The 24,249-nt window shown below is 46.8% G+C and overlaps 1 protein-coding gene across 7 annotated transcripts in view; it reads left to right on the top strand.

Annotated features, from left to right (window-relative positions):
- Positions 1–24,249, top strand: part of vir (VIR_N domain-containing protein) — a 228,572-nt gene that overhangs the window by 66,395 nt on the left and 137,928 nt on the right. For all 7 annotated transcript variants that reach the window (XM_084588113.1, XM_084588114.1, XM_084588112.1 and 4 more), the window contains 5 exons: positions 298–431; positions 782–1,391; positions 13,486–13,572; positions 13,667–13,803; positions 15,781–15,863. In XM_084588113.1, coding sequence (XP_084444239.1) covers positions 298–431; positions 782–1,391; positions 13,486–13,572; positions 13,667–13,803; positions 15,781–15,863 — 1,051 coding nt within the window. The remainder of the gene's footprint in view (positions 1–297; positions 432–781; positions 1,392–13,485; positions 13,573–13,666; positions 13,804–15,780; positions 15,864–24,249) is intronic.

Below are 24,249 nucleotides of genomic sequence, written 5' to 3'. Positions count from 1 at the left end.
TTTTCACGAGCATTTCATGAGCATTGGGAATCTCTACACACTGACCATTAGAAGCATTGTTGTTTTAGCTTCACAGGCATTGGAGGATGTTAGAAAAAGAATATCAGTTCAGTACTATTACTGCCTCCAGAATTCTCTTCAGGTGAACGCAAATCTGGCTGGTTGCATATTTTATGCTTTATTTGTATAGGTTTCTGAATAATGCAGTTTTGAATGATACAGTAATTTCTCATGAACTGTTTAAAAATATCATGGGATTAGTATTGTATGTTGCTTACTTAGTGGTATTGTCTGCAGGATAGATACACACCTCCACCAATTAAGCGTGAATCGGACCATGCTGCAGAAGCTTCTAGCCCTGGCAGGGAGAGCAGTGGCAGTGGAGGGAAACGTCGGGACAGCACTCATCAGAAAGAGCACGAGGACCCAAGGTACTTTCAGCTGTAATTTCATTTGTGTACTACGTCATACAGTCCATTATTCTGCTGTTAATTTTGCTCAGCACATTGGAAGCATAATATTTCATGTACCTGTTACATCACATGAGGACCAGATTGGCTGTGCATATTCTTTAATGTATGTGTGCGTGCCCCTGGGAATTATGTATAAAAGATATTTTGACTTTTAGTGCACTTGTACTTCTGGTCAGTAAACATTGCTAACTGCTTGCAACTAATGGCAATGCTCTTGAAAGGATGAAAGCAGGCTTGCCGTATTAATCCATTTCAGAAGTGTGCCCGAGCCTTTTATTGCTGATGTAGCCTGCCTTTCACACTTGCAGGAGGAGAAGTAGCAGTGAGGGAATTATACGAGTCCTTGACCCCAGGCGGCCATCGACGCCACCTTTGCCACGGCCTGCCTCACCACCAATTCATTCACCCCGGCCACGTACGCCACCCAAGACGCCACCCATGACGCCCCCTCGCTCACCTTGTGCCACTCAATCGCCGGACGAAGGTGATGACGATCTGGACGACGTTCGTGCGGTGACGCCTCGAGGTCCGCGCACTCCGAAAGAGGAAGAGCCAGACGAGCCGGAATCTCCAGCCAAGCCCTCCTCAGTTAAGCAGGCACAAATACGACCAGGTGCACCAAGAACACCCCCGATAATGGCCAATGCTGTCCCTATTCCCACCATCCCGACAGTGTCTCCAGTGCCAGTTGCCACCGTGATTCCAACGGAGCCGATTGATGGCGGCCTTCTGGAAGATGATGACCTGTATGAAAACGTCTCCGACAGCTCTCCCGAGCACTTCACGGGTGGTTTCCATGAGGAAGGTGACAGGACGCCACTTGCCAACATGGGCGACGATGATGATGACAATGGTTTTGAAGCAATTTCAAGTGAGGATGAGCCATATCTTTCAGACGGAGACAATGAAATTGGCCTGGCAAGTTTTTTTTCATTTCATTTTATACACAGACAGTTTCCTAGAAGAGTTATTGTGGGTTATTTAAAGGGCTCTTTTTGCCTCAGTGGTAGTTCTTGACATGTTTGTGATTAAAAAAAGCTTCTTTGATGTGCATGATGATGGTGACAGTGCCCTACCATGGGCACTTTGCCCACTTCTGCAAGTCAACTTTGCAGCCAGTAGATGCTCTGTCAAAATCTGCGGGCTCTTTGTGTTGAGGAGGGTTAACTTAAATCTTTTGCTAAGGACTCATTGCTCATAGGTTTTTGGGGCCTTGTCACTATGCTCCTATTAACAGGGCAAGCAGTCAACAAGTTTCTGATGGTATTGCTGTATTGCGTTGCTCTTGTTACCAGGTTTAACATGCCACTTCTTTGACCTCTGGACAGCTGAATATTGTGTTTGTGTTTACTCTACATCTGCAATAATTATTTTTGATTATGACACGAGTTTTAGTGTAGCAAGTTGTAAATGTGGCTGAAGGGTTCTAGTGAATTTTAATTGCAGTGGTGTGATTGCTGTGCCAATTGTGCCAAACTGCATCGAAGGGCAAATCCTTTTACATGCTGCTACATTATGATAAAATACAAGTAATCTATGCCAAGCATGCACAAAAAAGTTTGTATTTTTTTAAGAACAAAGTTTTCGGGCGCAATATATAATGCTACATCTGTCACACAGCACCCAGCACTTGTGGAAAAAAATATTTTCTCAGATAATTTTTCAATCAGTACTCAGCATGAATATATTTTGTGCAGGTGGGCATCATTAGAGAGCTTTAGTAAAGCGTTAGTGTGATTGTGGAATTAAGGAAAATTATGTTAGCATGCCACAAACAAACAACTTATCCCCTAATAGAGTTTTAGCATAGCATTCTGAAAATGTTAAACGTGGTCTACTTTGGATGGAGGCAAAAGGCCCTTAATGGATGGTTGCTACTACAGTCGCCTATTTTTTCGGACTTGAAGGAACTCGGGAAATAGTCCGAATAATCAAACAGTCTGAAAAATCTGTGAACATAAAAAAAAATTAGAAGGGTAGATGCTTGGGCTTGTTGGTACATGATTGAAGGGAACAAAATGTAGTGCACCAAGACAAGGACGGAGAAAGTGTCTTCTTTCCCTGTCCTTGTTTAAGTGCACTACATTTTGTTCCCATGAAAAAAATATTAACTTTCCTGCAAAAAAATCAGCTTTAAAAATCACAAACTTTGCTGCTCCCCATGTTTCGTGTATATGCCGATAACAGGGAGTTATAGCATAGCGCAATCTGCTACTGTGATCGGCTTCCACGCGCCACCCATGCGTACGCGCTTGCTTGATTCGATATGGCTGGTGCGGCCGCCAGTGCGCTCAAGCTGGCTGGTGTAGACACGGCAGGTGTGCACGCCGCCGGGAAGCATGAAACTCGCTCAAAATGGTCACTGCATGCGCAGTGGTGCCCTGCAGAAGTGAATCATGCTAAGCTGTAACCACTATAACCCCTCAGTTAGAATATCTTGGCCAGTCATGCTTTCACCACGTCCATGCCACTTCACGACATACTGCGACGCGGTCGGTCACGCTGCGAACGAATGCACGCACTGTGTGGAGCAATAACATTCTGTTTACATGTTGAACGACGGTAGCCAAGACTTCGAGATGGAACTCGCAGGAAAAAAGCGACCGGAATGAGAGTTCCCATGAATCATGAATACACCGGACTCTTCCCGCTCCCTTCCCCATGGGTGGCGTCGAAGCGAGCCGCCGCGGACAGTGCTCACGTTCCATTTTTGATCTGATTGCGTGCTCTTTGTAGGTTGCCGCGATGGAAAAGTCAAGCATTCGCTTATTGCTGTTGCCTCAATTGGTGACGATTAACAAAGCGCCAAGCTAGTCTGTCCAAATGACTGCTTCACCTAGCTTTCACAGCCTTGTAAAACCGCTTGTTTGCGAAAACAACGGCCGCTCACGTCTAAGTGATGACGAAGAAAAGAGCCTTCTGCCAAAAAACGATCTCCACAGTATTGCTTGCACCAAATTTGGTCCGAAAAACCAAACTTTTGGACACCATAGGGTCCAAAATATCGGTCGTGAAAATGTACACGCTACTGTTGGCCGCATGACAGTTCCTGAATGAAGTCCAAATTATTGGAGTTCGAAAAGTCGGTCGACTACTGTACGGCTAAGTTGGGAAAGTATTGTATATGAGGATCTTTTAAAGCCAGTTATTGCAGTAATATTCATTTCTGCAATTAAAATTCCAAAGCAGTATGCAGCAGCAACTGAAATTATATGCAATAAGAAACGTCAGTCAAGTGGCACCATCTAGTTAAAGGAGTAAGAAGTAGAAACCACTAAAACAAACATACTTTCGTTCGGATGACATGCAAGGCTGGAAATATTTTCGTGAATTCAATATAGATTGCCATATTAAATTGTTCAAATACCGTATGAACTGTATATAGGTCAAGTGGGAATATAGGTCGACCCCTTTACCTTGAAGTGATAAAAAAAAAAGAGAAAAAAAAAAGTGAAGCAGATATACAGTCGAACCCGGATAATTCGAATTTTGATTATATCGAACTCACGGAATATCCTCTTGAATATCCCATGTAAAAATATAGGAAAGCTGCGTTGTATATCGAGCTCAATTTCACTGGTCGTCCGATATATCGAACTGCGCACCACGCATTGGACGGTGCGCCTTCCCCAAAGACGATCGCAACACCCTCGGCCGTCGTTTTCAAGCCACACGCGGAACTAATGAGGGGGCACAGTTCGGCGACGGCTGGTCTAGGGCAGTGCCGCGCCCTTTCCCAAAGGCGCGCACGTCTGCAGTTATCGCTGGCGTGCTAGCATGTGACGTTTGCAAGCCATCTGCGCGAAGGGACAAGAGAGAACCAATGCAGCCGTGGTGTTCGGGAGAGGGGAAAAACGTGATAGAGTGAAGCGCAAGGGCGTGCCCACTCTTCTGCAGAGCTTTCTCTCTCTCCTTCCTCTCTCTTTCCCGGTCTTCGTTCGCAGCAGCACACACTACGCATGTGCGGACAAGCCAGCTTGGCCCGTGGTAGACGCTTCTCCAGTGTGTGTTGTGAACGCTCTGTGTGCGTGCGATGCATGTCTCGTGTCGTCGTGCTGAACGTGCTTAAGCTACGGCGGCTGCGGACGCTAAGCAGCGGCAGTTCTTTTTCTTTTTTTTCGGGAGTCGCTCATCCTTGCCGTCGTGCTGAACATTTGGGGGAAGTAGCAATTTTTTTTTCTTTTGGGAGAGTCGTTCTTATTTGTGCAGAACTTGCGGCGCAGCGTAAGCTATGGCGGCTGCAGACGTTAAGAAGAGGCAGGGCTTTTCTTTTGTTTTGCAAGTTTTTTTTATTTTTTTGCTACAATCACAAGTGGCATTTCAAGCCGATTTCTGTATATTGAATTATCTATATATCGAACTACAGTCGACGACCGATTTTTCGGACTCTCAACGGACCGCGATAATGTCCGAAAAAACAAATGTACACAAAAAAGCTCAATTTATTGCCTATTATTGACTCTGAGACTGGAAAATGTCATGAATGCTTTTCTGCACCACACTCCGCTTCCGTGCTAACAGGTCCGCTTGAATTTCGGCGTGAGTCGTGGTGCCGCTGTAAGCCGACAAAAGGGTTGCGACCGCTTGCATCAGATCAGCTTGCGTCAGCTGTGCTGCTGCAGGTGAGTCATCATCGTCATCGCTCTCAGATTCTGCAAGCACTTGGTGAATAATTTCTGCATCTGTGAGCCCAGCGCACAGTTCCAACTCGTGGTCCACGTCTGTGAACTCTAAAAACGAGATGGTCGATAGAATTTCAACAATGCGAAGGTCGCCAATGAGCTGCTCACTGCCTGACAGCTGCTCGACGATGCTCTCCTCGTCCAAGGCAGCCGACTCGTCATTCAGCACAAATCCCGCGTGGCGGAAGCAATTGCGCAGCGTTGTGGGTGCCACCGACTTCCACGCATGGGCGAGCATACTAAGTGCTTCAAGCAAACCGACAGAGTAGGTTATCCCACTGTCGATGCACTCCACCACCATCAACCACTGGATCACAACACCGACTCCGTTGAGTGCCTTCTTGCTGTTGCGTTGCACGCAAAAAAAAAAAAAAAGCTCCTTATAAAATCCGGAAACAGCTTCTTGAACAACTAAAGCTGATTCAATTAAATGCGAGCCACAGTAGCGACAGAACGTAGTTCTCGCATCAGCACGACCACGGCTAGGCCTACTCGCTATGCTCGGCAACGCACGTGAAACGCACAGCAAGCACACAGAAGAACAGGCAATCGAAGCGATCAAGCTAAGAGAAAAAAAAAAGCACTCCGGCAGCGAGCGGCGATGTTATTCCGGAAGCGGAAGCTGCTAGACAAATAACATAGCCTCGATCCAGCGTCAGTTAAGCTGAGGAGCGGCACGCAAGGCCGGCACCAGTTTCAAGGCTATCGAAGGAAAAAGTAAACAAACAAGATGGGGGCGACACCGCTCAAATTGTGTGGCAGTTGGCCCGGCTGACGCTTGGGATGTCCGAAAAGTTGAATAGCCCTCTCTAGAGTGTCCGAAATTTTGAGCCGCGTAATACATAGACTTTGTAAGGCATGTCCTGGGGCCGGGAAAAAGTCAGAATAATCAAGCATGTCCGAAAAATTGGGTGTCTGAAAAATCAGTCGTCGGCTGTATTTCACGATCCCCTTCGTGTTCGATATATCCGGGTTCGACTGTGTTTAAAATATCGGCTGTGTTCCTGCATCATCGAAGCTTACGGCCTCGCTCCAAACTTTCGGCAGCATCATCGGAAGATGACTCTTTGCCCCTCACCACCTCCCAAAGTGCGTCATGTAGTTCCATCCAAGTGTGATGCTTATGCAGTATTTCTTGAAAGTTAGCACGTGAACAGCTGATCTTTTTCACGCCACCGCACGCTCTTTCTGAAACGCTGAACTGTTGATGAGCAGTCATGTTGCCGTTCACTTCGCCGAACACCAACATTTTCTGGATAGCCACTGTAAACTGCCTCCACATGCCGCTATTCATTGCTAAAGAGGCATTATATACTATTATAAGTCGAATGAAAGAGTGCATGTGGAGACAGATACACCAGGAATAAAAAAAAAAGCAACTGCAGGATGCCGATACGGCTTTGGCTGTTCGTTTGCGAACAGGCATGCCACATGTTGCCAGACTGTGCCTCAAATTTTGCTAAAGACCCCTATGTAAGACCAGGGGCGACTTTAGCTTCCTTTTTTCAAGAAAAAATCTCGACCTATATTCCAGTTTATACGATCCATAAAACACCATCAGAGCTCCACCATTCTCAACAGTTGCATATAGTAGCATAGCAGATGGAAGCTCCATTAGGCTTTGGTAGGCTAGAATCAGGAGTCTGCCTCCAAAACTGTTCTGAATTACAGCATCAACTTGGTCGCCAAAGCAAGGTAAGTCTTAGCGAAAGGCGGCAGCAACACCAAGGACCGTAACGACTTCCTATTCAGCTGAGGAAAGCAGCTCTTGCTCGTAAGGATGGCTCCATATTTTTACACTAATTATGCGAAAGTCACAACACTAACTTCTGAAAATTTTGTGCATATGCTAGTGCTATTTCACCATTAGCATTCTGCACGTGCACACTTTAGACCCCTTATTCCGCTAAACATACAGGGGTGGAAGCGCTGCTCCATTCTGCTCCAGACTGCTTTCCCTGCTCCATCATGCTCCAAAATGCAATATTGCTCCAAAACTACTCCAAACCTTAATGCTTTGCCATCAAATTTAGCAGAACCTGGTTTTAATAATAAGTGGACCTGTACTTCGTCTCACAAGATATCTGCAGCACAGCGAAAGGCAGAGGAGCCCTTGCAGTTGTGCTCCTAAGTGCCCCTCGCCCCTGCGCACTATAATAGAGAATTGTGCTCCTACTGTCACCCCTGCCAATTTGGGGGGTAAGAGGCACGTAAAAGCACAATTGCCTATTGTAGTGCGTGTGGTCCTGATTGGACCGGGGTGCCTCTGCCTTTGCAGTGCTGCAAACATCTTGTGAGACGAAGTATAGGAAACTTTTCTGTCTGTAATGAACTACATGAGCTGTTCTAATGATTCTGCTGTGAAAACAAGCACATACTTCACCATTGAGCCTCTTTGTTAAGAACAGATGTGCCAAACCTACATGAAGCAACAGCACACTTGAAGCATTTTAGAACAATGCCACGAAGGTGCAAATTACTATAAATTTTTTCAAGAATATTGGAAAGCCATACAGGTCATATCTTTAACATGTTGAACTTTAGGTAGCCTCAGCGTCACTAAAGCAAAAAGATGAGGAGCCACTGGCAGAAGTTTACGAAGTAAATAATCTGAAGAGGAGAAAAGGCTGCCCATGAATGCTGTCAATCTTCCTTGCAGGCAGCACTGACCAGTGCTCAGGAATTTATTGACGCAAGCACAGGATCGAAAAGGATGTGTACAGGATAGCATAAATGCGCTGCTCATTGATGTGAATTCCAAACTAGTGGTGGCGCTTGTATGCATCAAAGTACTTTGGTGAACTTCACGTCTGAATCTATGAAGTGGTCAAAAGCTTTTAACTAGACTTGATTTTCAGACGTGAAGCATAGAAAAAAGCATTCCATTAGCTAGCGTTGTTCCAAATTGTTGCTCGGGTCAGCTGTACGGTTTTAAGCATCTTTACATGTTTTGGCTGTTTGTCTTGCCTTGTCAATGATGCATGCACAGTCAAGCCAAGCATTGAACTTTGAAAAAAAAAAAAGAATGAAAATGGATTTTTTTGTATGTCAGGAATAGAAAATGTAATTATTAAAAGTGTTCGATCCTACAAACATGCTCTAAAACGTAATTATCATTCTCCCAAACTCTTGTTTTACTGCTCCCTTAGCTGCTCCAAAATGTTCAAGCCTGCTTCCACTGCTGAACATGCAATCACGCAAAACCTGCTATACTAAAGCTGTCTATTGTAACTGGGCCCATTGTCAGCTCACGTAATGAAAACAGATGGAAAAAGGTCCGCAGCATGCAGTGGTTTATTTTGGTCATCCCCAAGTGGTGGAGGACATATGGAAATGCACATGGCACTAAGACTGACATACAGCACCGGTGTTGACTTTCATGTTCTTGCTCAGCCAAAGTGTGGAAGCGGCCTGCTACCATAAAGTTCTAAGTGGGCATTGGTTTAGGGCTTCACTTCGTTGCTCTATTAAAAGGGTGCATTGCGCGGGAGAAATTACTTTCTTTTATCTTTTTTTGCAAGAGTCGTCCATTCTTCCATCCATCAATCATGAACGCAAGCATGCGCAGTATGCTGCGATGTGCCCTGCCACAGTGGCTCAGTGGTTTAGATGCTCTACTACTAATGGAGGCGAAGCAGATGGAGAGGCGTCCATGTGCTGTGCGATATCAGTGCATGTTAAAGATACTCAGGTGGTCGAAATTACTGTCCTGTCTACTTTCGCTCCCTCCTTTCTGAAGCCCTTCGCTTACGGCCTGGCTCAGGTGTCCACAGAAAAAAGTGACAGATACTGCGCCTTCCCTTTTCTGTAAACCAATTTATTTATTTCTGCCGCGACGGTATGGCACCAGCTTTTAGCATCCTTCAAAAAAGTGCTTGCTGCCATCATGCATTCCTACGATTTAGTGGCAGTGTGCTATGAGCAGGCATGTGTGAATATAGTGAATTTTCAGTTCGAAGCTAATAGTTATTTTTGTCCGAACAATTTAAAGCAAAGCAAATATTTTGAATCGAAACGAATAATTTGCAACTGCTTCGCTCGCCGCTGTGGTTTTGTGATTAAAGCACTTGACTGCTATGCCCTAGGTTTTAGAATTGAATCTCGGCCGAAGTGGGCGCTTTTCGATGGAGGCCAAAAGTAAGGCGCCTGTGTGCTATGCAATGTCAGTGCACGTTAAAGAACTCCAGATTGTCATAATTTCTGCAGCCCTCCACTACAGTGTCTTATAGTATGAGTCGCTTTGGGACATTAAAACCGACAAACCAATCAAATTCTGTGGCATAAACCAAACCAAACCAGATAGTTAGCGACTGGAAGTGTACTTCAGTAGAAAAGGAGAGAGTTCATTAGCATTTGCCAAAAAATGTGTTCAGAATTGAGTCAACTGAAGTAGAAAATGTATTGAAACTTGCAATAGTTATGTTCTGAAATGAACTAAGCAGCTTAGTATCAAGCCCTTACTGTGCGATTCTAAATATAAAAGACGCAGATAAATTTTCAGACATGATTTATAATCAAAATTTGTGCTGCACCGAGTCGCACATTTCAGATTTAAGTGTACAAGCGTGGCTGAAATTTCAGACTCGTCACATCTCACGCTGCAATTCTTTCCTCAGCTATCTGACTTAAGCTGCATACGGTCACTTTTCCTGTCACCCTAACGGTCATATCAACACCTTGCGCGCGTCATCGCGCTTTCGTAATACTGTGCGTTACGCAAAAGTTTGAAGGTAGCAAAGGCACCGTGCACGCACAGGAAGTGGCATGCGGCACGCGGCACACGTCATGCCCCCGAATACCACGCGGTACCTGCAATTTTTGGCAAGTGCCCTGCGTAGACTAACCCTAGACCAGCATTGGCATCGATGGCACTTATTTTATGGGTGTGAGCGCTTACTTCTCACGTTTGGTGATTTTTGTCGGCGGCTGCAGTATCAAGATGTTGGACCACGGTGGGGATAGGGCCGGATTATCTAGGGTTCAAAGAGTTTAAATGAACCGGGCCCTACGTTCTCAGGGGCCCCTCGAGAGCCGGAAAAGAATGGCTGATTTCGAGATTTGGTCCAAAAAATAGTCTAGTCATTCTCTCTATGATATCCCGTGTTTAAAATTACAGCTTATGGATTACAATGTTGAATACTTCAAAATCTGTTCTTCACATCGTACGCTTAATCCCAGCAAGCCTCATATTTCGCCAAAGTAAAAACTTTGTTCTTGCCCAAATAGATGGGAAAAAAATCCAAATGGTGTTAGTTCATTCTAACTGGTTTCAATTAATTTCAGCTGGTCACAGCTGGAACTGAACTGGCATTAACTTGTTCCAGATGCCTACCAGCTAGAAGTCAGCGGATCCCAGTTAGGATCAAGTAGAATGAATTGGTTCTAGCAGCCTTTTAAATTGGAGTCAGCCTGTACCAGCTAGTAAACCAACTGACTTTTACTGATGTTGAGGTCAGTTGTGTGTTTAATTAATTTGAGCATAATCACTGAAAGCTGTGGCAAAAGCAATAAATTATTAGAGATTATGATTGCTATAGTCGACAGACGTACCAGCAATTTGCCGCTGCTTAGAGTGGAGATGCATATTCTCAGGCGGGCTCACGTTGAAGATCTCATCATGAAACTCTCCCAGCAAAAGGCTCAAAAACACTTATAGAAACTTCAAAGCCTTTCTTCACTTGCTCAAGAGTGGAATTAAAAAAGCAGACATGTTAATACGAATCCACATGCCATTTAATTTTTGAATTGCTGTGAAAGATTTTAACTTATAGATGTTTCTTTGTGCAAGCAGGTATTGCTTCTGCATAAAAATAAGAGGGCACTTAAGCTTCGTCTTACAGATGCGATAGCATGGCTTAAGTGGTCGCCCTATCTTAAAGTAACGTACATGCACACGAACGAGTAACCGTACGGGGAATCGGCAAATGGAAGCTATCAGCGCTGTCCCATTATACACTTAAAGGTGAGGCTTAAGCACCCACCCTATATTTTCTGACCGATGACGGCAGCGGCTGCTCAGTTGCACGAGCTTCATACGCTTTCTTGTAAAATTTAAATTTATTCTGTAAATTGAAAGCAGCAAAGGTGTGTGATACATGAAAAAAAATTGTTTTAAAAGTAGAAATTGTGTGCAGGAAGGAAATATACTGTCTTTGTAAGTGTGAACAATTTGTATAAATATAAAGATATATATTACTGATTATTTGGGTGTGTTAAAACTTTAATTTTGTGTCAGTTCAGTAACGACGTCATTTTCTAAAAGCGTACCAGATGAAACGATGTAGCGTATTTATGGTAAGAATTTTGTGAACAGCTTATGAACAAGACCCTTCTCTATTTCCTCTGTGCTCACACGCAGCCAGTTCTCCTGCGCTATCGATTTAGCCAAGAAAATAACCGCTGCAAAAAGTAATTTTTCACAAATTCAAATTTTAAGGGAGGATGTTGTGTGCCCTGTCATCTCCTTGAATAGCCCAGCATAGATGCAGTCTGTCCGTCGCTTTTGCGTTTCGCCTCCATCGAAATGCGGCCGCCGCGATCGGGACCGAACCCGGCTACTCCGGTTGAGTAGCCAAGCGGCTTAACTACTGAACGACTTACTCTCTTGCATTTCAGCGCATTGGCGGTGGCTGCAGTATTTTTTTTTTCTTCCCGAAGCAAGCGAGCAACGTGCCCACTGCGTGCGTACGTCTCCTAGATGTGTCGAGATACGCAGCCTTCTGCGCATCATCGTTACCCGCAGAATCGCTGTGTAATTTCGGAGGCCGAATTAAGTAAACGTCACGGCACAAAAACATTCTCGCCTCCGCTGCTTTAGTCGACAGTTCCGCTGGTCGTAATCGACCAATAGTAATGGGGTACGTACACCGGGGCATGGGCCAGCACGAGGCGTGAGCATGCACTGTCCAACCGTGAGACGTGTCGCTGCACAAGGCAGAGAATGTACCTATCCTTAATGAACAGGCTTAAATTGTATTCTCAGGCGAGTATTTGCGCTTAACCACGTGAAAAGGTAGCAGATAAGTGTGGTAAATGCGCCCCTACGTCATGACCGTGAGCGCGTGAAAATGACGGTCCTCTTCGCGTCGAAAACTGTGCACACGCGTTGGAACGCTTCGCGATGCCGTCTTTCTAATCGCGGTAGCTGAAATAAGTTGCTTTTATTCTCTAAATTTCAGTTGTCGCCGAAGGATGTGTAAAATTTAAGCTGTGGTCGGCTTCAAAGTTGGTTTCTAGTGACATCGCAGCTGTGAGAGCCAACGCAGACGAAACATTCGTCTCGATCGTCGCGGTAGTTCTTCATTCTTATCTTTTTCGTCATCTTCGTCTTTCAGGCCTTCCGTGCTGTGGGCGCAGCACAGTACCTGCCGTGGTGTGCTCGCTTCGCATCTTGGTTTTTCCCCGTGACATGCGCTCGTGAACGACACTCGTAACGTGCTGAACCGTGCAGCCGTCGAAGGCGGAGTTTTGGATGCGGCCGCCGCCATTCGGAGCGATGCGATCTTGCAGCGGTGTTAGAGCAAACATAAGACCGTGAACTGCTTCCTCCAAAAGTTAATTTTCTGAATTCTAGAACTTCGAAATACTTCGAAAACAATCGGAGCTTTGGAATACTGTTATTTGCTTCGGCGGCCAAGTCGACTGTCGCCTTATACGCTTTGATATTCGAAACATTAAAATATTTGCGTAGGCCTAATTATATGAGCATAGTGAGATTTTTTTTGCTGCAGGTGTTGATTCATAGCTGCTTTATCAGAGACCCCTTCAGCCTCATATGTGGATGTAGATGTGCACTACTTGAGATGTTTTGGGCAAGCCACTGGGGTGTAAATGGGTGCCAAATGCATGAGGTTTACTAGGAGCAGAGTTGGGATTTCACGCGAGTCGCCTAGGAAGAACTTTGAGCAGGTGCACTTTAGTAAAGGTTTGCTTTATCAGGTGGTTTAGGGGCTGACAACATGTGCATTTTTATGTTGGGCACGACAGCTGGTGCATTTTTCTTGGTTTGGTTTTTTGCCTAAGCATCAGTTTTAAAACTGAACCTAACTTAAAAAAGCAATTATAGCTAAGGTGCCTTGCATTAAGGCCATTCATAGTTACTGGAATGCTTGTCCGATTTTTGTCTGATATAAACTGAAAGTCACTGTAAGAATATAGCATATTGATCTCGTGTGCAGTGGGCTGCTGCTATGACTTTGTTGGCGTGCTTTTTGCAAAATGCACGCAAGTTATGATGAGCCCATGAAATTATTGGCAATGTGTGGCACTTTTTCTTGTAATTGCTTGTTTCTGCCTTGGCAGCACTCAATATTGATTAATATTTTTTTCAGGTTGAGGTGGACTATGATGTTGGTGATGATTCTTGGAACTATTTGTCACCTTTTGATCCTTTCCATTGTGAACTCTCCCCACTGCAGGTAAATGAAAAGCATTCTCAGTATTGCTGCATGTCTTAAACCGTTATTGGACTCTTTCAAGGGAGTAACTGGAGACCGTTTTTTCCCTTGCAAGTATTTCAAAGATCCAAGCTTGACACCTTATGAAGTGGAGAAGGCCAAACGAGGTGACACACCAGCTGAGATATCAGAGGAAGCCCTCAAAGTGTTCGAAAGTTTGTCAGCATTCACAGATCGAGAGCATACTGACAAGTAAGCCCTCCTTTAGAATGAGCAGTCAAATTTGGATATAAGGAAATCGAGAAAAGTAGCAATTTTTTATTGCATGCAGTTTTATTCATATAGACTTCTAATGTGGAGTGGAACTTTAGCACTTCAAAAATTCCAAATTGCATTTTGCCAGTAGTATCACTAAATTAATTATGCTTGTGCTAGCTGAGGAGCATTGGTCATTGCAATTCACAGAGCAAGCAGTGCAGGCCAAAGGAAGAAGAAAACACATGGTTTTTATGAAGGCAGTATTTTGTTTGCCATGAGTGTGCAATGAGTGACTGTGAATAATTGCTCATATGGTTCTAGCTTTTTCATGCTTGGTTCTACTTCTGCCTCAGGGACAGGCATTGTCAAGGCTGGAAAATAACTTCTAAGTATGTTGTGACATAACAGATTTACTTTTGAAGAGATTGTATTTGCATTAATTTACATTTTCTGACTTTTTTCTGTCACTTGGAATGGGGAGAAATAATTTTATTTAGTAATTCTAAATTCGTGGCACTTGTTTGCTCTTGGTTACGTTAGACATACTAACAGTCATGGGGAACCTATTAAAACCATACTGTTACTTTTCGCAAAGCAATTGATCAAAGTGTTGTACCTCTGTCACACGGGCAGTCTTAATGCCCATTGAGGGAATGGCCATTAAAATTTTCTAGGGTCATCGAGATGTGCCAATCAGTTCAGTTCAGGCGTTCAGTCGTGTCCGACTCTTCGTGACCCTATGGACCATGTCACGCCACGCTTTCCGGTTTCTCACTATCTTCTTAACATCACATAGCTTCATCTGCAATGCCTCGAGAATGCCATCTAACCATTGCGTTCGCTGCCTACCCCTTCTCCGGCGACCCTCAACCTTTCCCAACATCAAATCTTCCTCCAGCGACTCCTCTCTTCTCATCAGATGACCAAAGTAGCTGAGCTTTAACTTTAGAATTTGACCCTCCAATGAGCAGTCAGGGTTTATGGTCGACAATATCGACTGATTTGATTTTCTGGCAGTCCAAGGAACTCTTAAGAGTCTTCGCCAGCACCACAATTCAAACGCGTCAATTCTTCGGCGGTCAGCCTTTTTCACAGTCCAACTCTCGCATCCATACATCACAACTGGAAAGACCATAGCACGGGTTATACGGATCTTGGTTGGCAGACTAATGTCTCTGCTCTTTACTAGGCGGTCAAGGCTAACAATTGCCACACAGCAAATCTGAATGACCATTCAGTAGTGAGGGTGTCATCTGACAGACGGCACCACGGGTAACAACATCCAGTAAAAACATGAAGTAAAGCAGGATAAAATAGGGCAGATATCATACTGCGTGCTATTTTTAATATAAAGTTTCTTCAGACAAGGATATTCAAATACCCGCAGGCCCCACAGGCAAGCAACGGCAGATTGATGATGGGCTAACGATACGCAGTTGCTGCATTAATTTTTTGCTGGAGTGCTGCCACAGCACAGCGGTCGTCTTTGCTGCTTTCATAGTTGCTATCGTTAGAAGCACTTGTGGGGCTCAGTAGTTGTAAAGTGCACTCAGAGGTGAACATGATCGAAACGCTGCAGCACGCCGCACTGCCACAGAACAGCGTTAACCTCTTTACATCTGAACACCACACATTCTACCGAGCAATCATTTTGACTCCTGAGAAACTAGTTGACAAACTAGTGTAAATAATTTAATCCAGAAGGTTTGTTTCTTTCAAGTTTCTGCCTTGTTTTTCACTTTATGGTTTTTCACTTTATGGTGAGTGTGTTGCTGCTTTCAATGTTCGTTGGCATTGCAGTGGTCATTTGTGAACCTCATTGAGTCAATGTCAGTTGAGTTCAATGGTCATTGGAAACTGTCTTGTGGCAATGGCCGATCCCTGTAGAGTTCGATCTCCGTCAGCTCAGGGGACATTGAAACTGCCCGTGTGACGGTATTACACAGGTTCTCATTAGCATTTGTTTTGCAGATGGGTTGAAGCTATGGAAAGGGCTGCTGTCCATCTGAGTGCTGATGCATTGGTCGAACTCTTTGAGAACAAGGAATTTGAAGGTAGGTTGCCAGTTGATTTACTCTTGACTAAGGATTTGCTGCTGTGAATGGTGAGTTACAGCGTGCTCTAGCAGTAAGCTTACACTGTTTCAAGATGTTGCCTAGCCAAGCACAGTCCTACAAGGCTTTCATGCCTATATGGATGGTGCTATTTTCAACAATGCAGTTAAACCTCTATAACAAACCTCCATATAGCGAATTCCTCTATGTTACGAGCTTTTTCTTCAATTCCCCAACACACATTAAAGTGAATGTATTTGAAAACTCCATATACGAACATGTCGCAGCAGTTAACCTTGATATAATGAACTCGTGGCGCCAACTGTCTCTTAGCTAGTGCCGAGTTAGGGGAAATTTGGCAGAACTCCACAAGTTTCAGGATGATAAACCCCGAACAGAAGCGAGAGGAACGCCTACTATAGCAACGAGTGACCGCAATTGATACAATGTGCCGTGCTTCAGTGCCGACGCCGCATCTCCATGGCAGACACAGCAGTCTCCACTGCTTTTGCTGTCGGAACATAACAATACAATAGCTCATGCTTAAAAGTTGCAAAAAAGAAAAACTTGCCGATGATTATGTTACTTCCTAATGAGAAATTTGAGCGCAGCTCATCAGCTGTTTCATCTTTTTGATAGATTGAGGCAGAGATTTCGAGCAAGCCATGTATGTACAATTGCAAATTTTTTTTTTATTTTTCACACATAGTCGAATCCGGATATATCGACATCATCATCAGCCTTATTATACCCACTGCAGGGCGAAGGCCTCTCCCATATTTCTCCACTTAACCCGGTTCTGTGCTAGCTGCATCCACTTGACCCCTGCGAACTTCTTAATCTCATCCGCCCACCTAACTTTCTGCCGCCCCCTGCTACGCTTTCCCGGATATATCGAATTTTGGTTATATCGAACTCACGGAATATCCCCTTAGAAATCCCATGTAAAAGTATCGGTCGTTCGATATATCGAACTTCGTACCACGCACTGGAAAGTGTGCCTTCTCCAAAGACGATCTCATTACCCTCGGCCGTTTGCTGCGTAACGTTTTCAAGCCACGCACGGAAGGAATAAGAGGTGACAGTTCAGCGACGGCTGGTCTAGGGCAGCGCCGCGCCCATTCCCCAAAGGCGCGCGCATCTGCGGTTATAGTTTTCCGCGCGCCAGCACGTGACATTTGCAAGCCATGTGTGCGAATGAGCCAGAGAGAACCGGTTGGAACGAGAGGGAAAAAACTTGATAGAGCGAAGCGCAAGGGTGTGCCCATTCTTTTGCCGAGCTATCTCTCTCTTCTTTCTCTTTCCCGGCCTTCGTTCGCAGTAGCACGCGCTATACGCATGTGCCACACCAGCTCAACCCGTTTTCAGACAGAACGTCGGACGCTTTCTCCAGCGTGTGTTGCGAACCCTCTGTGCGTGGCGGCTGATGTGCTATGGCGCTTGCGGACGTTGAGAAGCGGCAGATTTTTTTTTTTTTTTTTTTTGCGGGAGTCGTTCATTCATATCGTTGTGCTGTACGCGCGGCGTAGCGTAAGATATGGCAGCTGCGCTCGTTAAGAAGCGGCAGTTGTTTTTTTTTTTTTTTTTGCGGGAGTCGTTTATTCTTGCATGTATGAATCAACGAAAGCACACGGTCAGCTGCGATCATGACACTGGCTTTTAGCATTTTTCGCTTCAAACAGCATTCAGCTATCATGCTTTTCAATGATTTTGTGGCAGTGGACTACGCCCGCCCCAAGCGCGGCGTGATAAATCGAACCAGGCTTGTGTAATCAAGCCATCACGGGAAAGTTCGCTCCCCGCCACCGCGGGAGCTATCAAAAGATAAACACGTGGTGCCGTTATCGCTGCGCAGCATCTCGGCACGCTGCCAAGAAAGGAGCTGTCGATGAGACGACCGAAACTGAGTGGCGCGCGCCATCGACATGCAAGCGAAAACGCTGGTGATTTCTGCCGCGGCGACCCAGAAACCTTTTGAGCTGTCGTGGTGGCTCGAGCGGTAAGAGGGACGGACGCAGTTCCAACTAGTTGGAAATTTTTCGCTCTGTCGCTGCCGCTCGTCGCTGAGATCGCTCAATCACTTGCATGTGAGCGAGCTGGCCTTAACGCTTTTTTTTTTTTTTTTCAAATTCTCGGTTGCAAAAGTGGAGGATGGGTTCATTATGGGAGTGGGTTGATTACGCTACAAATACGGTATCGTTTTTTTCGCATCGTAAGTGCCGTCACAAGCCGATTTCTGTATATCGAGCTATTTCGCGATCCCCTTCCAGTTCGATATATCCGGGTTCAACTGTATTCCTCCAAGAAACACTCCACTAGTAGTTCTTGACTGTCATAAAGGAAGCTTTGTGGTCAGAAAAACGAAGAGAGCAATTAAGTCGCGGGAGGCAGCACGTGGGCCCATAGGAACGTTGCCCGAAGAGTCAACGAGTCAACGTGGCTCGGCTCTGCGTTTCCGTTTGGGATGCACGCACCGTGATCGGCAGATACCGAGCCGGCGCTTCGGCAACTGGAGAACACCGTCGCCGCCACTCAGGAAAAGGGGGGAGGGGGGACACGCAGCGGCGAACGGTGGCGGCAGGAGCGCGCGCAGCAATCTGAGAACACAAGGGGGGGGGGGGGGGGGGGGGGGGGGCGAGTGCTGCCCCTGCTGCGGAGCTGGTTACGAGGGGCAACGCAAACGGCGATGACGAAGCGAAACGCTGACACGCGTCCATCACTGTTACATGGCTGCTCGTGGGCTCCCGCGTGTCGGTAGCGGGAACAACGGCAGAGCGTGCTGGTCAAGCGACACAGAGTCGCTTTCCTTGTGCAACAGTAGTGTGCCTGACCGAACCATCTTTCTTTGGTGCTAGAACCACTGGGGACGCCCAGGGACTTTGCGAGGGTCTCACCGCGCCAGTATCAATCATCTTGTCAAGGGCGCTGTCGAGAAGCTGTCTCTTATGCGCGCTTAACGGCCGCGGGTTACATCTGAAAGGGCGCGCATGACCCGTTGCGATCTCGTGCTGAAGCAAGTCGGTTCTGCCTGGTTTCTCTGTGAAGCAATCCGAAAACGGGAGTAAAGTTTCCACAAGCCTTCGGCGCTGACTACCGGTTCCTGAGAAGGACGTGATAATTGCTTCTAATGGGCTACCATTCAGCGTCGCGGGGGAGCCGTCTGCCACACAAGCGTGGAAGCTCGCCTGCTGGGCGACGATTTCCTGTTTGGGTGCGCTAACAAAGGGAATGAGGGGGTGAAGGGGCTATAGCGATAGCCTTTCTCCCCCATGTCAAGCACAATGCCTTCACTCGAAAGAAAATCTCTTCCCAGAATAACTGGTATGGCTAAGTCGGGCAGATAGACCAAGCGATGCCTCCGCTTTCTTCCGTCAAAACGCAGGACCAGACGCACCGCTTCCTCCACTTTTGCTGTCCCTGTTGCTGAGCTCAAAGGGGTTTCGGCTGGCCTGACACAGATGTTACATCTACGGCAGGCCTCGAACACATCGTCACCGACCAGTGACAGCGTTGAGCCCGTGTCGAGTGCAGAGTAGCTATGACCAGCTAACCGCACTAGCATAAAAGGGCTCGAGCGTGACAACATTCCTTGCGCTCTACAGGCGAGGGGGACAAAAGCCTCTGCACCGCCGGTGCGGTCGCCCGATGACGTGGCGTGGGAGTACATTTCCCATTTTCCGCCGTGACTACCATGAAATTCTCCTGCCGACGGCAGCAGGCTGGTGTTGCCAATTTAGCCGCCGGCGGTCCGCGTTTCCCTGCATACGCCTTGCTTGACACTCTCGTGCCACGTGGCCCGGCTGGTTGCAATTCCAGAAAAGCCGATCGTGCACCTGCCGCGCGGTCGGGGGCTGCCGCGTTCCACGAAGCGGTTGGGGGCGTCTTTCCCCTTTCTCCGCGCCTGTGCGGACGTCGCTGGCGAGCCCAGCTCGATGCCGCTGCTCGAACGCGTACGGGTCAAGAGCGCTAGGAATAGCGGAGCCTTCCGCTGGCCTTTCCTGCCCTACCGTCATTACGTCTGCGCCTCTGGCGCGCGGCGCGGAGTCTTGGCCTCCGGCCCAGGCGCATCGCGGCTCTAGCGATTCGGCTGGCCTGGGGGGTGGCTGGTAGCGCAATTCAGTGAGTAAATCCGCCTGCACTATCTTGGCTTCCTGTGCTAGGGCCTCGAGGTTTGCAAAGCCACGTCCCCGCAAATACGGCTTGAAGCGCGGATGGCATTGCCTGATCACGCGCGCGACCTGTTCAAGATCGGTTGCCGTGGGATCTGCCCTCTTGTAGAGCTCCTGCATTGCGTGTACATACTCGAGGAGGCTCTCCTCTGGGTGCTGTGTGCGCAACGCCAGCTCCTCAAGCATCCGGCGCTCGTAATCGGGCGGCAAGAACTCGGCGCGGAAGCAATCTGTGAAGTCTGCCATCGACTGGAAGGCCGGCTGGCAGCGTCTCCATCGCGCCGCGCTCGCAACAAGTGCTACGGGAATTACCTGCGCTAGCGCCACGTCGTCTGGGGAACCCAGTGCTCTCTGATAATCCTCGAGTTCCTACAAGAACTCGTGGACTGACTTCACGTCCGTGTAGCCGGAAAAGGAGGGAACCTCTACATTTATTCGCGGACGCGAGACTGTCGCCGCAGCTGCGGCTTGGTTGACGCGAGCCACCGAACCGAGCTGACGGGTGAACACAGACAATATTTTGTTCATCTGCCTCATCAGGGCGGCCGCATCAGTAACCTGCGCAGACTATATCGCGTCCCTTACCTCACTTCCGGACGCACTGGTGTCTAAAGCGGCGGCCCTATCTGGCACGTCATTTCTCGGAGGCATTGCACTCAACAACTAAGGCCGGCCGGGAGCCGCAGAACAACTGCACATGCACGACTACCACCTAGCGCGCATCAAGAGGCTAGTCACAAAGTTTAATCGCGGCGACAACCCTTCATAAAATTAACATATGCAAAAAAAATTAAAACACAAACCGCCCAACACTAAAAAACACGTACATAACCCAAAACAAAATTAAAACACTGTACAAACACTACTATACTACACTCCTTTTCATCTGCGCACACGATAGCTCTAAACTCAAAATGGCGTTGCGCCTATCATACAAAGGACCGGCTCGTCGTGTTGCCATACACTGCCACGTTGGCAGAAAAATCGTCCACATGGGTGCTAATTCAGCCCCAGTTGGGTGCCAGTTGTGGGCGATTCCTCCGCCCGAGAGATGCACAAGACAAATACACAGCGGGCCGTGTAACAAACATCTTTAATCTCACGTCCAGAAGGGGGTCGTCCAAGGTGGTGCGGGGTCGTCGTCCAGGAGGGCAGGCAGCGAACCGCGGCTTGTCTCCGTAGTGAAGAGCCAGGAGCGAAGAGCAGGAACGAAGAGAGCGAGGCGGCGGTGCGTGCCTTCCTTTATAGCCCCCTCGCGTGGGACCGGTTATCCCTGAACGAGCGGGGAGAGAGAAACAGGCAGCGCGCAGGGAGTATTGGGAAGTGGCGCGGCCTTTGAATGCGCGGCGCGCCACGGGCCCTACAGATATGTGGCGCAGGGCCCCACACTGTAAAACATTTCTGGCCTGGATTATGAGCATTCTTGTAGATCAAACTTGTTGAGCGCATTTTTAGTGGTGTTTGAATGACAGCTGGCTGAGTTCACTTCTTGTGTGCTCAGGTTTTATATGCATAAATGGTACCTCAGGAGCTGTGGTGGTGTTTGTAGCTTAATTTTTGTGCTACATACACTTATAATATCTGGATATTGATTTTTTGCTTCAAGTTCAGCATGGCAAAATACAATAGCCAGAAAACACACTTTAGGAGGCGCAATTCCCTAGTTAAAGACTAAAGGTCACAGGGTTGCATCCCAGCCATGATGGCGGCTTCATTTCAGTGGAGATGTAAAAAGGCCCCTGTGCTGTATTATGTCAGTGCATGTTAAAGAAACCCTAGCTGACCTTTCTTCTCCAGAGCCCTCCACTGTGGTATCATTCGTAGACCATGCGCTTCTTTGGGACGCTATACCCCTCACGCCATATACTACCAGTTTTCCAACTACTCCAAGCTTTAATGGAATGCACTGCAACAACAGTTCTGGTGTCTGTCAAAGCTGAAATAAAAGGTATTTTTGAGAATAATATCATGCAGAGGAAGGCTGAAGCAAATTGTGTGCCATCAAAGAGGAGAGATAACTCCTAACACACAGCTTCGTAAAAAAAAAAAAAAATCTTTAACCTGCAACTTTTTTGTAAAATCATTCTAAGCTTGGGGGTGGCTAGAAGTTAGACCTTTTGCTTTATTTTTTTTTAATTTGGTGGATTTAGTTCAAGAGGCAAGGTTCAGTTTTTTTTTTTGTTTTTTTTTGGTGAATACAGTAAAAGCTTGTTGATTTGAACTTCATGAGACCGGGACTGGGAAAAAAGCATTATCGAATGGCCCTGAAAAAAAACTGACAGGAACGACTGGCATTATGGTAAATTTATGTGGCAAGAAAGTGGACAATGGTTCAGTGCGAGAATGACTATCTTTTGCATTTTAATCAATGCTCCATTGTGTGCATACTGTCAGGAGCGTAGTAGGCAAGAGCCTCTCGGCATCTTTCTCTTGGTGATGAGGTAATCGCAGTGCTCCCTCACAGGGAACCTGCGTTGCGGTGAGAATGGCACTTGAGGAGCGCATGTTTTTTGAGTACTGCAAGAACCATGTGGATGGAAGCGCGGGAAACGGCCAGCACCCTTAGCGAGTGTCGGAAACACCACGCAACCGCAATCTGGGTGTGCACAGCTGATACAGTCGAAACCCTCAATAGCAAAAGCTCTCGGGAGCGAAATTCTTATGGCAACGAAAAATTCTTGCGGCCCCGGCAAATTTTCATACAGTTCAATGCATTTTCCCCCCCTCAACAGTGAAGAGTTTTTTAAAAAGCAGTCCCGCATTAATGAAAGTTCGAGGTAGTGATCTGCAACATTTTGTCGGCATGTCAGCCATTTGGGAAAAGAGAAGTGGCAAAACTGCAGCAGCACACTCATTCGACAAGTCAGGCCCGTTCATTTCTGTCACCAAGCACTGGCGCGGCCATTGCTGTTTACTTTGACGGCGCTTCAGAACGGCACACGCGTGCAGTACAAGACAGTGGCAGCGCTGGTGTACGAAGACAACAAAGCTCTATATCAGTGGTTCCTTGACAAGAGAGCGAACAAGATGCCTTTGTCTGAAAGCCGTCTGCAGCAGAAGACGATTGACTTGCGTGCGTTCTGTGGCACGACCACTTTAAGGCGAGCACGGGATTGCTATGCCAATTTAAAGCGCGGCACTGCATCGTCGCCAAGGTATTGTCGGGGGAGTCTACGAGCGTCGACGCTGAAGCAGCATTGTCCTGGATGCAGAAAAGTTATGAAAGCATAGTGGACGAATACGAACCCTCTGAAATTAATAATGCTGATGAAACTGGCTTTTTTTACCAAATGTTGCCATCGAAAACGCTCGACCACCTGAAGGGAAGGGGCAAAAATGCCATAGAGGCAAGCTCAGCAAAAAGCGGGTGACAATACTTTTTGGCTCAAACATAGCGTTCCCTCCTCGTGATGGGCCGGAGCAAGACGCCACGGTGCTTTAAAGGTAACCGAAGGCTTCCAGTCGAGTACACTGCTAACCAAAAATGATGCGCACAATATTCTCGACCTGGCTGGAAGCCTTTGATGCGGATATGCAAAAGCAGGGCAGATCCGTCTGCCTTGTTTTGGATAACTGCAGTGCCCATCACATTGAAGATGCTGTCCTGACGAGCATCCGCTTGACTTTTTTTCCTCTGAACTGCATGTCTATTATCAAAAAAAAAAAAAATCTGCATACCATGGGAGACTCTGAAGCGACCGATGGAAATTGATCTTTCAGAGGAGGAGTTATGGAACTAAAAAAGTATCTATAAACGTTGGGGTCATCCCTGTTTTGATAGGCGTGCTGTTACGTGCATGTTAGAAGTGTAAGGCCAACTCTGCGACAAGCAATTTAGGTTTAACGAGTGCTATTTTGGTGATTGGTTACAATGCCAATCGTACTGTAGATAGCCTAACCGATGTGAGATCTGTAGCGCCCGTCCGTGGCCATATTCATTGGCTGTGACCATGCCTTGACAGTAAAACATCTATATTTGCAAATTGATGAAGGTCAAATTAACGTGCTCTTAGTTGCAACTCTCAGAGGTCACACAGAACAGAGAGCGGGCAGCTGTCGCAGGCTGCTACATCAGTTGCGGTGCCAGTTCATCTTGACCAATTCTTTCATGGTTTTACTGGTTTTATCTTCTCTCCCCGCTGTGGAGGTGTGCGGCCTCATAACTGTGCTGCCCTATCGTGGGAGCATTTCTTGGGCCATATGCTGAGTACCAGGTA

This window comes from Amblyomma maculatum, chromosome 1, assembly GCF_055883805.1.
Source record: "Amblyomma maculatum isolate TAMU_Amacu chromosome 1, ASM5588380v1, whole genome shotgun sequence".
Taxonomy (NCBI): Eukaryota; Metazoa; Arthropoda; class Arachnida; order Ixodida; family Ixodidae; genus Amblyomma; species Amblyomma maculatum.
This window is presented reverse-complemented; position numbering and strand designations above follow the sequence as displayed.